This window comes from Hemitrygon akajei, chromosome 21 (assembly GCF_048418815.1).
Source record: "Hemitrygon akajei chromosome 21, sHemAka1.3, whole genome shotgun sequence".
NCBI lineage: Eukaryota > Metazoa > Chordata > Chondrichthyes > Myliobatiformes > Dasyatidae > Hemitrygon > Hemitrygon akajei.
The window spans coordinates 17,830,337-17,847,992 of NC_133144.1; the positions used below are offsets into that span (position 1 = coordinate 17,830,337).

The 17,656-nt window shown below is 37.9% G+C and overlaps 1 protein-coding gene across 1 annotated transcript in view; it reads left to right on the forward strand.

Moving 5' to 3' along the window:
* Positions 1-17,656, forward strand: part of LOC140714122 (fibrillin-1-like) — a 410,633-nt gene that overhangs the window by 173,657 nt on the left and 219,320 nt on the right. The window contains exons 10-14 of the mRNA XM_073024910.1: positions 2,317-2,511; positions 2,608-2,745; positions 2,911-3,030; positions 9,397-9,522; positions 13,411-13,533. Of these exons, the coding sequence (XP_072881011.1) occupies positions 2,317-2,511; positions 2,608-2,745; positions 2,911-3,030; positions 9,397-9,522; positions 13,411-13,533 (702 nt within the window). The remainder of the gene's footprint in view (positions 1-2,316; positions 2,512-2,607; positions 2,746-2,910; positions 3,031-9,396; positions 9,523-13,410; positions 13,534-17,656) is intronic.

Below are 17,656 nucleotides of genomic sequence, written 5' to 3' on the forward strand. Positions count from 1 at the left end.
CGGATGGAGTAAAGGCGCTCAACAAAGCGGTTCTCTAATCTCCTTTGGGTCTTACCAATGTAAAGGAGGCTGCACTAGGAGCACTGGATACAGCAGATGACCCCGACAGACTCACGGGTGAAGTGTTGCCTCACTTAAAAGGACTGTTTGGGGCCTTAATGGTGATGAGGGAGAAAGTGGATGAATAGGTGAGGCACTTCTTTCACTTGCAGGGATAAGTGCCAGGAAGGAGATGATGTGGGAGGGATAAACAGACATTCATGGATAGAATGATCCCTGTGTATGAGGGGGGGGGTGTAAAGATGTGTGTGATGGTAAGATCTCATTGAAGATGGCAGAATTTATGGAGGATGATATGCTGGATGCAGAGGCTCATGGTGTGGTGAGTAAGGACAAGAGGAACTCTATCCTTCAGGCAGTGAAAGTGATGGTGAGGGGGGATGTCTGTGAAATGGAGAAAATGTGGGTGAGAGCAATATAAGTGGAAGAGGAAGGAAACCCCATTTCGTGAAGATGGAGGACATCTTTGATGTTCTAGAAAGGAAAGTCTCATCCTGGGAACAAATGTGGTAGAGTCGAGGAATTGTGAAAAGGGAATGACATTTTTACATGACAGGGTGCAAAGAAGGATAGTTAAGATTACTGTGGGAGTCAGTATGTTTATAAAATATATCAGTAGACAGCCTGTTTCCAGAGATGATCAAGAAAGTAGAGAGAGGTGTCAGAAATGGACAAATGAAATTAAAGGCAGGGTTGAAGTTGGAGGCAATGTTGATAAAATTGAAGATGTCTCCAATAATAAAAGCTCATGGAAAAAACCTTGGTAAACCCACACCAGCTGTCAGTGAAAATAGTCATGAATAATGAAGTTCACCATCACTTTCATTGTTCCAGCACTGTGTTTTGTCAATTCAGTAGGTGTTCAAAGACCATGGCTTCGAATCTGGCATGGACTTCATGATATACAGAGAAGCAGTGATCTATGCCTTCCTATGCTTTTGGACTACTTACAGGAGGTGCCATTAAACACAGAAAGAATACCAAAAATGTCCTCTCCACGATATTCTCCAAATTCACTGAAGGATAAGCAACAACATGTTTTTCCCAAACCGAAGCCCCCTATGTATTACAGAAATACAATAAAATGCTTTTAGACTGAGGAAAGAAACCACTTTTATTAAATATTTAAAATACAATAAATACATTATTGCACACGTGAATTTAGTAATTCTGGTGCCTTGTCTCTAATTTAAATAGATGTTTAGACTACAGAAAGAACACTTTTATAATGCGGATCGTATTTATTGTACCGAGGAAGAACCAAGGGTAACTTATTATACAGTTCTGTTGGAAGGACTTCCTTACTTATGTGAAAATTTTTTGATCAGTGAAGCTCAGTAATAGGGCAATTAATCACAAAAGGGAACTACCTCAGACATATTTCAGGAGGCAGAGTAAACACCTGTCTCTGCCCCTGCCCTAAGGCAAGGGAGAGGAACCACAGAAGAAATGAGATGCAAGCTTTAAACTATTTTAAACTATACGAATGTCAAAATGCCATTTCACTATTCTGGAATTAGAACATTACTATAAGCCATAATTAAAGTAGATTAATTTATGCATTAATGAAAATTAAATTCTTCCTTAGCTTATTCCAAACCAACCTCCCCCCATTAGCCCTGAGAGTAACCCATTAGATGCTCTATGCACACCCAGGGACCAACAGACCACAGTCGGGAAGTACTGAGAGAGTATTTGTTCAGAGATCAGTTGGCTTGGTTTCATCAACATGTAATTATAATTAATTGGACGTATATTAAATTTTAAAAATAACTTTCTTGGATATGTCTCATGTTTCTGCATGAAGTCTTATAATTCTCAGATGTGAACAAAATGTCACACAACCCAATTAAATACTCTTCTAATACTAATGTCAATATTAGTTTTAATTTACAATGACCAGAAAGATATTCCTCTTTTTGTATTTCAATACAAAACACTGGAGAAAAAATTGGGCTGTTTTCATGCTGATAAAAAGTATCAGACCATGTAAAATAACTCAGAATTTTTCTTTTATGGGTAACTGCTATAATGTGCTTCACCAAAGACCAGGAGTTATAGAGTTGCCTTGGACATCCTTAAACTTTCCTCAGTTACTTTGAAAGGCTATGTGTGGAATAATAAGTGCTGTTTCATTGGTGATATATTTGTATATTCAACATTTTTTTCTAAATCAAGTCAAATCAGTGAAAAATTATATTCTTTTCTGCTATTCATGTAAATATAATGGCGATAACTTTACTTTTAAACTTTCAGATGAATATATCAAATTGTGCAGTCAGATACCTGAACCTGGACCTCAACCTGGGCCTTATCCTGGACCACAACCTGGGCCTTATCCTAGACCTCATCCTAGACCTCATCCTGAACCTTACCCTGAACCTTACCCTGAACCTCGTCCCAGACCTCGTCCTGAACCTATACCTGGACCTCTACCTAGTCCTCATTATGGTAAGCTGAGTTTACCAACATTATCAGTAAGACTATTCAATTTATTTTTGGTATATCCCTAGCTTTGTTTGAACACTTCTAACATTTATATGACAGGACATTTGAATGCTTCTGATTACTGCCGTTCTGTTGGAAATCTCTGCATCCATGGACGCTGCATTCCCCTTCCAGGGCCCAGTTATCGTTGTGAATGCTACATGGGCTATAAACTTACTCAAGGAGGAGAATGTAGAGGTATAATTCAAACAATTCTGTTGGATATGTTAATGTTAATCCCAGTGTGAAGTTGGCCAGGTGTATATTGGTACATTTTTAAATATTTTACTTCTGAATTGTCATTTTGTTAATGTTCAGAAATTAATATGCTTCAGTATAACTGTAACATCTTGTTTTAAACAGATGACGATGAGTGTATTAACAATCCCTGTACACATGGAGACTGTGTGAACACACAAGGCTCTTACTTTTGCCGCTGTCATACTGGCTTTCAGAGTTCTCCATCTAAAACTACTTGTGTGGGTATGTTATACTTCAAATAGTTATCAGTATTCAATATTGCTTCTAATGCTGAAGTTGCAAAATTATTTTTATTTTGAAAGATATTGGTATTTTCCAATATTTCATGCATAGCCATCATTCAGTAGAATTTAATTTACAAAAACAAATCACTTAACTCAACTGGCCAATGAAAATGGTTACATAGTGCATTAGCTTTCTCACATCTTCCTTAAATTAACTCTTCATATCTTTTATTTTGTTTTCCTCTATGTATTATCTCATTTTCTGTCAAGCACTTTTTATTACATTCTGTCTAATAAGTTGCTAAATGAGCACTGGAAGTGCTATAACCTACAAGGTCACAGACTGGTAACTAGAAAAAGAGATTAGTTTAAGTAATTTTTACATCCGGTGGGTATATGATAAGCTAAACTGCTTCCTACCATATAAATTCAAGGTAGCAAGATTCCAACCACTCTTGCTAAAAAATTTCTTCTGAATTCCCTTTATGGATTTATTTTGGGTTATTATGAGTTACATTCAAAAGATTTGAATCACTGAATGATTGCCTGTTCTGCGTGCAATTACATAACGGTGAGGAATTATCCAAATTAGTTGTAACTAACTACATTTTGGAGCAGACATATGGGTAAGAGTCCTGAATTGAAATTGGTTGATCTGGTTTAGCCCTAGTTGGAAAGGGCATCCAAAACATTTTTTTTCTTTTGTCGTCTTATTCCCATTTTACCAAAAGTGATCAAAATGGAAGTAGATAACATAGCATTTAGGTAGTTGCTATATATCATGTGATGTCCATTTATTGATCATCAGGTACAACCGAGTATCATGTTTACAAAAGTTTTTGAGATAGGGTACAAATAATTACAAGTAAAAGCTGTTTAATTGGTAACAAAATAAGAATGCAAGCCCCTGGGAAAATCCTATGTTCAAAATAGATATCACTCAACATAATTCAACAACTCTTCACTATAAGTTCTGGCTCTTTTTCAGTGCTATCCTGTGTTCACAAGTCTCTCTCCAAGGTCATCTGGTCAGCATATCCTGATCAGTGGAAGAATTCAACAACCCAACAAGTGCAGCCAAGTAGGATCATGGCCTAACATAGAGTACCCAACAAGGAATGCTCCTGTAGAAAAGCAGAAAGATATTGTTTTAGTTTGTATTGATCTTCCTGTAGTTAAGGGTCCACGTTCGTATTCTGAGCCAATGGATTCTGCCAGAATTAAAGAATTAACACCATTGCATGATTTGGTATGGCATAGGACAAGCAAAATAAATGTAGCTACTATATTAACTTTACTGCCTTCAGGCCACTGCTACTTTGCTTGGATTTACCCAGAATCACTGTGCCAAAAGGAGTATAATTACTCCTACCTGTTGTAAATCAGCTCTGGCCCATTGACTCCTAAATATCTTCTGAAATGACCACCATGCCACTCAGTTGTGATTGACTGCTAGATATACTCTGAAATGACCGGCAAACTACTGTACTGCTACATTTAAACAAAGAAGGAATAAAACTAAATGGACCATCCAGCATTGACTTAGGTACTGAAATTAGACAGGACAAGTCACTTCCAGTTCAGTCAACATTGCAAATGCTTTCCACACAAATATTTATGGATGGATGTCTAAATTGGGAGAACTACCCACAAGCTTATCAAGTGACAGCATGACACAGTGGTTCTCATAGAATCAAACTTTACAGATGATGTGTCATACTCTCTGGGTATGCCTTGTCCAATTAGCAGGACAGATGCATCAGAGGTGTCAACACAATAGTACAGAGGCAGGTGAGAGTAATTCCTGAGTTGCTTGAAATTGCCTCCAGATCCAATAAATTCTCAAAGAATCAGGCTAAACGCGTATATGGAAACCTCCTAAATGCATCTACTGTTCTCCTTCCACTGATAAATCAATCTTATGTATGTTGAGCAAAAATTGAAAGAATTGCTTAAAGTAACAAGGGCACAGATTGTATTCTGAGGAGTGGGGGGGTTTACATTTGTCACTAGGAATCACTTAGTAGCACCACCTAGATCAAGCTGCCAAGCCCACAAGGACATAACTGCCAGAATGGTAATGCAGCAGGTAGAAAGTGAGACAACACAAGAGCTAAATCTATTTGACTTCATGATCACCAATCTACCTGTATCAAATATATCTAAGAAGATTTATCATTTGACAAATCAGACATATTAAATGGGGATGGCCTCAGAACCAGCTTGCCAGCTTAAAACAGGCCATCTGCAATGTTTATAAAAAAAACTTGCCTTTTACAGTTACGTATACCTCACTCTTACCTTAAAGCTATCCCGTTTAATATTTGACATTTCTACGCTGGGAAGAGTCTGATTATTAACCCTCTCCGTGCCTCTCATTTTAGCAGTTCACTTCTCAGCCTCCAACATTCCAAAGACAATCTCAATTTGCCCTACCAATCTTTGTAGCAAATTCTCTTCAATCTAGGCAGCATCCTGAAACCCCTTTAAAGCCTCCACACAGTACTCTTAAGTGTTGTCTAAACTAAGTTTTATGCAGCTACAATGACACAAGAGATTCTGCAGATGCTAGATTCCTTTAACTTCTGGTAATCTCTCCCCCTCCTGTTTGTTGTTCTTCCATTCCCCATTCTGGCTCCCCTCTTAATCCTTCCCTTAGCCTTTCTTGCCTATCGCCTCCCTCTGATGCCCCTCTTCCTTTCCTTTCTCACATGGTGCACTCTCCTCTCCTATCAGATTCCTCCTCCTTTAGCCCTTTATCTTTTCCAAGCTTCTCACTTTTATTTCCCTGTTCTCCATCCACTTATCTTCCCCCTCTCCTGCTCTCACTTATCACCTTCTAGCTTGTACTCCTTCCCCTCCCCCCACCATCTTAACCTGGCTGCTTCCTTTCCAGTCATGATGAAAGGTCTGAGCCAAAGTGTTAACAGGTTATTCCTGTCCATAGATGTTGCCTGACCTGCTGGGTTCCTCCAGAATTTTGTGTGTCACTTCTCTGGACACATTCCCAGCTGGTCTATATCCTACTGAACTTTTTTAACTCTCTTCACTCTCCACAACTTCACCAATTTTTGTGTCATCCACAGACTTACTAATCGGACTGCCTACATCTTTATTCAAATCATATATATCACAGAAGTCCCAGCAATGATCCTTGTGGAACACCACTGGTCACAGACCTCCAGTCAGTATAACAGCCCTCACCATTATCCTCTGATTTCCTTGACCAAGCTAATTTTGAATCCAAGTCTCTATTGATCACATGTACCTTAATTTTCTGGATCTGCTAGAGGAATTTAGCAGGTCAGGCAGCATCTATGGAAATGAATAAACAGTCAATGTTTCAAGCCAAGTCCCTTCCTCAGGACTGGAAAGCATGGGGGAAGACAGCAGAATAAAAAGGTGGGGGGAGAGAAGAGGACCTGCAAGAAGGTGTTAGGTGAAGCCTGGAAGGTAGGAAAGGCAAAGGGCTGGAGAAGAAGGAATCAGATAGGATAGGAAAATGAACCATAGGAGAAAAGTAAGAAGGAGGGGTATCAGGGGAAGGTGATAGGCAGGTAGTGAAGAAGTAAGAAGCCAGGGTGGCGAATAGAGGAAAAACACATGAGTGAATAACATCCACTGTTCTACCCTCATCGATCCCCTATCACCTCCTCAAAAAACTCAAATCAAGTTTTTAAGACATGAGCACTCCTGCACAAATCCACGATAGTTAAGTCTATACTTTTCCAGTTTATCCCATCCCTAATGTCTTTTCCAATGATTTTCCTTATTACTGATGTAAGGTTCACTGGCCTGGTTTTTCTCTATTGTCCTCTTTAAAACTAGGGACAAGTTATCCAAGGATTGGAAGTGGAATGGGAGGCAGATTATCATAATCAATGGCCATATAGTATTATGAACACAAGAGGAACAGTCTCCAAGGAAATTTAGAACATGTTATTCATTTCTCAGTGGTGGCTGCTGCAACACAAATCCATATCATTTAAAAAAAATCATGATACTGTCTTGGAGCCTAGTCTATTCAGTGTGGTCTGTTTGCTGCAATTAGATATATAAAGGGACTGAAATTTACATTTGGTAGCCTTCCCCAGTTCCTGAAACACAATAAAGCCAATCTTGAATTAAATTCTACAGAAATGATAGCAGGGTTAAGCCAGGTAATTAATTACAGTGAATCTAATATTAGTGGTACTTAAATTATTGGAAAAAAGTACTGAGGAGTATGGTTAATCTGTATGTAGAAACACAAAGATTAATCAATTTTGGTCAGCATGTCTCTTTTAGAAGGAGATCCTGTCTAGCTCATTTGATTACATTTTTGTGAAATAGCTAAGTGTACTGTATGTGGATATCAGTATGGCATTTGACCAAGTCCAAAAGTGAAAGTTCATGAATTCTGATTTGGTATTTTGTATCCAAAATTGCCTGGGAGAAATAGGAGACAATGAGTGATGTTCGAAGATTCTTTTTGCGATTGAAAGCTTATGAGTACTGCAGAGATCAGAGCAGTGACCTTAACTATTAACAATCTAGATGCGATTATTCAAAGAATGATGAGTAATTTGGCACATTGTTACCAGGTTCGGAGATGGCCCAAGTGTAGAGTGAGAGACACTGAAGCAGGTCGATAGTTCACAGACTTTAATGTGAACAGGTGTTAGAGGGAAATTAAAACAAAAACGCTAGACCAAACAGGGCCATTAACTAAAACTCTCAAAAGGAAAAGGAAACCTACAGTGCAGCTGAAAAGAACATCTAAACATTAAACAAATACAGCTAGTCTTCAAAGTCAGTTGACTTGAAAGTCCAATATTTCAGGGAAGGCTGAATACAAAACAGCAGCGAAGCGTTGCTGTACACTGTCCAAGTCTCGACAGGCACTACAACAACAAGAATGGAGTTAAATGCTATTACAATTAAATAATAATTAGCTGACACGTGCAAATTCACAAGCACAATCGTATCTACTGCGCTGCCAAATCCGTGGTTGTGACAGGGCACCCCTCTCTAGGCCCCCTGATGCACCACAGACCTGTGTCTGCTGGAAGTACCCAATCAGTGACTTGTCCAAGATGTCCCTTGTTGGGAATCCATCCTTTTGCAGACACGGATGGATAAATAGCAGATGGAGACTAATCTAGCCATATGTGAGGTTTTGCACGTGGAAGATCAAATGTAACAGGACAGTATGCAGTTAATGACGGGACCTTTAACAGTGTTATTGTACAGAAGGATCCTGGGCTCCAAGTCCATGGTCTCTGACAGCCGCACAGGTTGATAAGGCAACAGGTTGAAAAGACAACATATGGCACGTTTGCCTTATTGATCAAGACCATAGAATTATAAAATTAGTTAAGGCCTCAAATGGAGTATTGCATTCATTCTGATTACCCCATTGTGGGAATAATGTGTAGGTTTTAAAGAGGGTGCAGAAGAGGTTTTCCAGGATCCTACCTGGATTAGAAGACATGCAATAAAGAGAGGTTGGATGAAGTAGAGTTGTTTTCTCTGAAGTGGCAGAGGCTGCGGGAGACCTGACAGAAGTTAATAAAGTTATAAGAGGCGTAGATCGAATAGGCAGCCATTTATCTTTTGTTTTCCCAGGGTCGGATTGTTTATTTCTAGAGAGCATGCATTTAAGGGGTGGGGGCAAAATTCAAAGGAGACATGTGGGGCAAGTTTTTTTACACAGAAGATGAAGAGTGCCTGGATTGTGTTGGCAGGGGTGATAGTGGAGACAAGTGCAATAGAAGAGTTTAAGATGCTCTTATACAAGCATGTAAATGTACCGAGAATGGAGGGATATGTACATTGTTTAGGCATTTTTCTCAGGTATTTAATTATCACTTTAATTACTTTAGCATAACATTGTGGGCTGAAGGGTCTGATCCTGTGCTGTACCATTCTGTGGGACCCATGGTTGGGCCTAAGGGGAAAGCTACTACAATGCTAAATTTTATAATTTTTTAATGAAACACTTCATTCTGGTTTCTACACATGGTCTTTAAATTATGATGAATGTCATTTCACATGTAAGATCCTTCTGTATCAACCATGCAAGTATGAATGAAAATTTCAGAAGTTGTATCCAGGCATACACAATTGAATATCTGGGCAAGAGCATATCATACATGTCGATGACCTAAATAAAAGAGTGTCTAATTTCATGTTGTATTTTTAACAATTTGGTTGCTATCCATTAGCAGTCTCAAAGTTAATATACTTTTAAAATAATCATTACATAATAAATATGTACAAATTGTTGAAATTACAATTAACAGAATCTTTTAGTTACTCTACATCAGTCCTCCTTAAAGTGATGTATGTTTCTGTGATTCAGATGGATTTTGATGTTTTACAGATATTGATGAATGTGTTCAGAATGGTCAGATATGCAACAATGGTCGTTGTGTGAATACAGGAGGCAGTTTCCACTGTATTTGTAATGCTGGATTTCAACTGACAGCAGATGGGAAAAATTGCATGGGTATGTAGCATGCAACTAATCAAATAAATAAATATAACTTGTTAATTGAACCTAAAGATGGATTTTGTGTAGATTTTTGGAAGCTAGTAATTTTTTGGAGCTATTGAGTAAATGAAAATGTTTCATATGATAATCTACTAAATGTTTAATCTCAGTTTGGTATATGTTATGTTCTGTTTTGTTGTGTTCTGTGTTGCTTTGCAGAACATGTTGTGTATGCTATGTTGGTGCCAGAAAGTGTGGTGACTCTTGTGACTGCCTCCGGCACATCCTTGGGTGTTGGTTGTCAATGTAAATGACGCATTTCACTGTCTATTTCAATGTACATTTGATAAATAAATCTGAATCATTTCTCATATTTAACACCCCAGTATCACAGAATGGTTATAGAATGGAAGAAAGCTTTTCATTTGAGTCCACACCATGCCTATGTAAGAGCAATCTTATTAGTTCCAATATCCAATGGCAGTACAAATTTCTTCCTTCAGCTCCTTTTGAACGCTATGTTTGCATCTGCCCACATAACTTACACAGTGCATTTCAGATCTTAATCGTTGGCAGCATTAAAACAAAGATTCCTCATATTAGTCCTGGTTCTCTTACCAATCTCCGTGACCTTAATTTTTGACCATACAGCCAGTGGGAATAACTTGCCTCAACCTCTTCTGCCCTGGCCCTCCATGATTTTTAAATACCTCTATCAAATCTCCTCAAAATTTCTCCTCTGTACCAAGGAGAATGGGCAGTTATTTCAATCTATCCACATAACTAAAGATAGATAGATAGATAGATACTTTATTCATCCCCATGGGGAAATTCAACTTTTTTTCCAATGGTTCAAAAGTACATCATTCCTGGAGTTACAGTGACTTCCTTACTTTACAGGATGATTTGAGGGCCTCGTTTTTCCTTAAATTTAGGCCTTCCACCAGATATTCACATGCTAGGGTAAAATTATTTTCACATTGAATACTTTTTTCTTCAATTCCACATTAAATATGCGTTTTGAGAACTCACATGAGCTCAGTTTGCACTTGTCTGCACATTGAATAGTGTTTATTTCTGCCATTCTCTAACATTCTCTCTCAACTATTTATCCAGTACATTGGTTCTGCTTCCTATACTCATACAAAAAAATATTTAATCACTTTTGCTGCCGATTTCCATCCTTTTTTCATCTTCACGTAGTCCATCTCGTTAACTCTTCCCTTTTTTCATCTTTCTGTCTTCATCTCACAGGATAGGTTAGTGACAAACATCCATTTTAACCCTGGAAACTTACACAGTTATCTTCATGATACTTCCTCTCAGTGTCTTCAGCAAGGACTGCCTTCCATTCTCCCTGTTCATTTGTCACCATTTGCTCCAGCAATAAGACTTTCCTCACATCCTTCTGAAATATCTTAAAACAAGGCTTCCTACTTGGCATATTGACAGAGCCCTTGATCACATCTCATCTGTTTCCAGCATCTCTGTTCTCACTCCACTCACCGACTCCGTGACAAAACACTGACAGGCTGGCCCTCACCTTCCATTCACTATCCTGAGTGTAACAAATCATCCTTTGCAGTTTTCATCAGATCCAGCAAAATTCTCCCCTATCTTATAACATAGAAACAGCACAGGATAGACAGTCCATGTTGCACCAAACTAATTAGAAGGGATGTCTAATCCCTTCTGCCTGCAAATGGTCGATATCCCTCCATTCTCTGCATATACATGTGCTTATCTAAGAGCCTCTTAAATGCCTCCATTATATCTGCATCCACTGGCACCATTGGCAGTACGTTGCAGACACCCAGCGCTCTGTATAATATCTTTCCATGGAAATCTCCTCTGAACTTCCCTCTCAACTCAAATGCTTGCCCTCTAGTATTAGGCATCTTGACCCCCGAGAAAAGATACCAACTGTCTAGTCTATCTATAGCCTCATAACTTTCTAAACTTCTATCAGGTCTCCCCTCAGCCTTCATTTTTTCAGCTTTTTGTTTCCCTCATAGTTCCCAGCAGACATAGTACCTTACCTTTCGCTTGGACGTTACAGCCTTACAAACTTGAAATTTAGATTTTGCAACTGAAGGTCACTTTCTCTGACTGTATCAGAACTAGCAATTCCTCTCTTTATTAATACACTATTATTTACACTGTATGTTACATAGTCCTATATTTTGTAACTTTTTTTGTTCTTTCACTTGTGTCTCACTCTGTCTCATTTCTTAGCATTTATTCAATTTTTCTAACTATTGAACACCACCAATCAGTTGACTTTTATAATTTATCTTTATGACAATCCTGGTCTCACCCAATCAGAAAAACATCCTTTTGGCTTGAGAGTGGAGAGTTCACCACTCTCCAACTGAAAACTGTTTTCTTATTTTATCATGAAATTTTAATTCCTTTCTGTTTCCATAATTTTTTGACTTTATTTCAGATTTTCAACATCTGCAATTCTTTTTCATTTTCTTAGTACGTGTACTCTGTGCTTTGTTTATAAACCCAAGATCCCAATACTTCTTCAAACTACTTTGTCACTTTCAACAAATTATGAACAAATACTTTTAGATCTCTCTGTTCTTGCATGCTTTTCAAATCTATGCCTTTCAGTTCATATTATATGTCCTATTTCCAGGATTTAAATTTAATTTGTTACTTATCCATCCATTTCAGCAGTCTTTCTTTATCTCCTGCATAGTTCACTGCACCTCCAAGTTTCGTGTTAACTGAAAACATAAAAATATACACCCAACTTCAAGTCATTAATATATACCTAAGACAACGATGGTCCTTGTACTGAACCCGCCAAATTCTGTTATGCATTATCCTTCAGTCTGGAAGGCAACCATTCACTACTGTTCTCTGTTTCATGTTCTTTTGTCAGTTTCCTATCCATGCTGTTATCACCCTTTTATTTCAAGGCCTTGAGTCTTGATGAGCTAAGTGAACAGTTTTAGGAAGTCCATGCAGATCACTTCAACCTTTTTATACTCATCGGCCTGTTACTCCATAAGTAAGTTCTTTCGTTGGTCACATACAGTTTTGCTAATGACATCTAACTAGTCTGTAGTTACTAGCATTATCTTTTTGCTTTACTTTGAACAAGAGTGTAAAATATGCTATTTTGCAGGCAAGTACCGCTGCTAATTCTCCAAATATTTGGAAGATTTTATACAGGGGCTTGCAATTTCCCTTCTTCACTCAGCCATATCCCATTAAGATTGGGTGATTAATTCACTTTTAAGGGCAACTAGCCTTTCCAGCACCTCAAGTCTATCAATTTTTGGCTTATCTCAAATCTAAAGCTCCATCTCTTTTGCTGAGATTCCAGCAGCATTTTCTCTCTTGGTGAAGACCAATGTAGCCATTGCTGGTTCAGCCATATCCTTTTCCTCCATTTCTTCTCTGATCAACTTCACCTCTATTCTTATCCTTTTTTGGTTAATGTTTCTATACAGTATTTTTGGATTCCTTACTGCTCCCATTCTTTTATCAGATCTTTCCTTTTCTCATGTATTTCCTTTTTAATTATTCTCTTTAAATTTTATGTAATCAGCCTGACTTTCACTTTTGTTAATCATTGGCCATTAGTAATATTTTTCCCTGCTTTATATTACACTTTAGTTACATGGGGAAATTTGCCGTAATTCTGGAGCCTTTCTCCCTCACGGGAATGTATTTACACTGTATCTGAAATATCTCTCACTTAAAGACCCTTCAGTATTCTGTTTCCTTTTCTATAGTTATTCTGAACTTTATAATGCTGAGATCACTGTTTATTAAATGCTCCCCCAATGATATAAATGTTATTCATGCTGTTATTCGGAAAACATAAATCCTCAGAAAATATTAATATTAAAACTGTATGCAATTTACTGCTGTAATATGTTTCAGACCTTGATGAGTGCTCCCAAAGAAACATGTGCATGAATGGAATGTGTATCAATGAAGATGGCAGCTTCAAGTGCATATGCAAACCTGGCTTTGAGTTGGTATCAAATGGACGAGTATGCATTGGTAAGTTTATTATACAGATTATCTGATTCCAAAAGGTTTCTGCATGTTGCCAGAAAAATACTCATAAGTAGTTCGTACTATAACTTGCTAAATACCTGTAATACTAGCAATGGACTACCTTAAAATATTCTAGTTATGAAGCACTATTGATGTTTTTGAACACAGGAGAAAATATTTGTTATATAATGATTAATGAATCCATTCCAATCAATCACTGATAATATTCCAAAATTAGATACAAATATATTAGTGGGTGGAGGTAGAGGACTTTAGTATTTATTTGCCTGTCTCCAACCCCGTTCAAGAAGGTACCAAGCTTTGAATATATGAGCATATATTTTCATACCTGATCCCAGGCACACCTTGTAGCCACTGATTCTAAATGATATAAAATGGACACATCTTTGTTATGATGAAAAGACCTGCATTGGTCATTTTCTGAAATCCCTCACTTTTCAGACATTCATGTTGAAATCCTTAACTAGTTAGTTGGAATACTTATGATGAAGTTTGTTAAAGTATGTTAATTAGGACAGCGTACTTACCATCTAGATCAGGGTTTCCTCGGGTTCCGCAAGAGATCATGATTAAAAAAATAAACATTATTTTTTTGAACCTTGCACAATGGCAATGCTAGTGCTTGTAGTGGTGGGTAGTTACCGAGCAGCTTCACTAGCAATTTTGTTGGAAGTCTTCCAGCCCAATATGGCATTGTGCAGTAGGACCATGTGTATTTGATTGAGTTCATTCTCAGTTTTTGACACGAGATAAGGGAGGATATTGATAATTAGTGAGCATAGATGGGAGGACGGTAGGCTGATGAACTTGAAGTGCGTTTTCCAAGCACTGAATGGACTCGCCCAACTTGAGTTGTGACATCAGCCTCTCCTTCCCAAATTACCTCCTCCAAACACCACTTCTGTGCCACTGACTGACTTATGGAAGCAGACAAACTCTACCAGTGTAGAAAATTGAGGGAAATTTTCATTCTAAACAAGAAATTTTATAGACATGTCTGACAGTCCAATGTGCCGATTTTTGAAAAGGAAGTGTGAAGTGGAAGAGAAGGATTCTAGCCCTAAGTTTACAGACAATTCTGATAAGGTTAATGTTGAAGAATTACAATCTTCTGAATCATTTCACTGCACTAGTGCAACAATGGACACAAAAAAGTCCATCTTTACAATGAAAGCTACTTATCAATGGGTTTTACATGGACTGGTGATGCAGGTTGTCCTATTCTATTGTGCCTGGTCTGTGGCAAGCAACTTACAAATGCAGCAATGACTCCAGCAAAATTGAAAAGACACTGAACTACAAATCACAGCCATTTGACATGTAAAAGTGCTGATTATTTTAAATGGCCTTTGGAATCTCAAAGCAAACAGAGTAAAGTTTTTGTTAATAAAGACACAGTCAGTAAAAGGTATCTGGAAGCAAGTTATTTAGTAGTAGAACTTATTACCCAGAAAAGGAAAAGTCACACAGTTGGTGAGAACCTAATGATGTCAACATGTAAAATTATAATAGGTACAATGCTAGGACAAGATGCAGTATGAGAAATTGAAAAGAGTATAATAAGAGGACTTATTGTACTCTCAAAAAGTACGATAAGTTGCCGTATTGATGACATGCCATATGCTGAAGAGGTTATATGTGATAAACTGAAAATCAGCAGCTTCTCTATTCAGGTTTACGTATTGACAGATTTCACCAATATATGTCATGTCGTAGCATTTATAAGATTTGTAAATGATGGTGAAATTCAAGAGAACTTTTTCTGTTGCAAAGAGCTGCCTGAAACAAGCAAAGGCCAAGATATATTTCAAGTTTTGTCTTCATATCTGGAAACAAAAGGTCTGTCTTTGAGGAACTGTATTGGTATCTGTACTGATGGTGCCCCATCAATTGTTGTCTCCATGAGAGGTTTTGTTTCTCTTGTTAAAAAGAAAATCCTGATGCTTGAGCTGAAAGGCGAATTGCAGGAGTACTGCAAGAAAATAGTAGGCCAGATTTTGCTGAGTGCTTTGAAGATGAAGAATGACTTCAGAAACTAGCCTACTTATCAGACATTTTTCATCCCATGAACTGGTTGAATGAGTCTCTGCAAAGCCCCAGAGAAAATGTTTTGACTTCAAGTGACAAGATTCTTAGATTTAAAAGGAATCTGGATCTTTGGGAAAAATCATGTTGCAAAAGGAAATCTTGGAATGTTTCCACTGCTGCTTGGGCTTGAGAGTGAAAAAGGATATCAGAAAGTCTTATTGAAAACCACCTGGAAGAACTGCAGAACAAAATTGAACATTATTTTCCTCCTTTCAACACAAGTCTATGACTGGGTGAGGGACCCTTTCTCTGAATCTTCTGCTCAGCCTGGGAAATTGACTTTGAGAGAAGAGGAAGAACTTTGTGAGCTGCAGTTTGATCGTGCACTCAAAATGAGATTTACTGACTTGCTCCTGGATAAGTTCTGGATTTCTGTAAAAGAAAAATATCCTGCTATTCATAAGAAAGCAATGAACGTTTTGCTGCAGTTTTCAACTTCGTAGATGTGTGAGCAAGCTTTTTCTTGTTTAACAAGCATCAAGAGCAAGGATAGAAATCGTCTTGATTTCAGTTGAAGGTGAAATCTGTGTGTGCTTATCTTAAGGTTCACCCAGAATTGAGTATTTGTGTAGCAAGAAACAAGCACAGGTTTCACATGCTAGACCTATATTTGAGCCTGATCATGTCACTTAATAAGAAAATGTTTTTTCAAAGTCTTGTATAAAATTGTGTCTTGGGCTATATTTGTATTCATATTGCTTTGGCTTATGGTTTTAGGAACTTTATTATTCAACATTGTCAATTAAGTTTCATGATGTAAATAAAATTAATTAAAATCAATTTACAACCTTTATTTAAATTAAATATACTGAGCCTAACTTTAGAAAAATTAAATCCCATTTAGCTTCAGCCAGTTATTCAACAGAAATGTATTATGTTTTCCTTACGAGTTTTAAAAATTTATGAAATGGAAAGAAATTAATTTCAAGATGGGTGAGCTAAGCTTAACTACCTGTTATTTTTTCAAGAAAAGTTGGCTAAATATTCATTCTGCACTCAAAAGAGCATTGACAATTATTTTTGGATTATTACATTTACAACTTCCTGATGAACGCTAACATACCGTAAGCTGTAGACATAATAATTTTTATATAGGGGTTCCCTGAGACCTGAAACTTATTTCAGGGGTTCTTCAAGGGCAAAAAGGTTGAGAAAGGCCAGTCTAGATAATTCAGTGATAATTTAATTATTGAACTCTCCCTTTGTTTATCATATTTGTATAATATAATTCACTTTGCAGCTGGACCCTGTATATTGTAAATAGATTTTGTGTATAACAAGTTCTAAAATCTTCAGTACCATTAAGTTTAATTGTTTACTATCAATAGTTATGCAGAATTCTCACTGACTATTGGGTGGTCTATAATACAACCCCATTAATGTGGTCATACCTTTCCTGTTTCTCAGTTCCATCCATATGACCTCGGTAGACAAGTCCTCTAATCTGTCCTGCCTGAGCACTGCTGTAACATTTTCCCTGACTAGCAATGCCACCCCCCAACCCTTCATCCCTCTGCCTCTATCACGTCTGAAACATCGGAACCCTGGAACATTAAGCTGCCAGTCCTGCCCCTCCTGTAGCCAAGTTTCACTAATGGCTACACTGTCACAATTCCACATCAATCCACACCCTCAGCTCATCAGCCTTCCCCACAATACTCCTCACATTGAAATAGACACACCTCAGAAGATCATTACCACCACACACAATCCTTCTATTTGTGACTTTGCATGAAACTTTAACATAATTTATTTTCACCCCCGTTCCACTATCTACTCTGGCACTCTGGTTCCCATCCCCCTGCAAATCTAGTTTAAACCTCCCCCAATAGCATTAACAAACATCCCTGCAAGGACATTGATCCCCCTGTAGCTCAGGTGTAACCCGTCTCTCTTGTACAGGTCCCACCTGCCCCAGAAGAGGTCCCAATGATCCTGAGATCTGAAACCCTGCCCCATACACCAGTTCCTCAGCCACGTGTTCATCCTCCAGAGCATCCTATTCTTGCCCTCACTG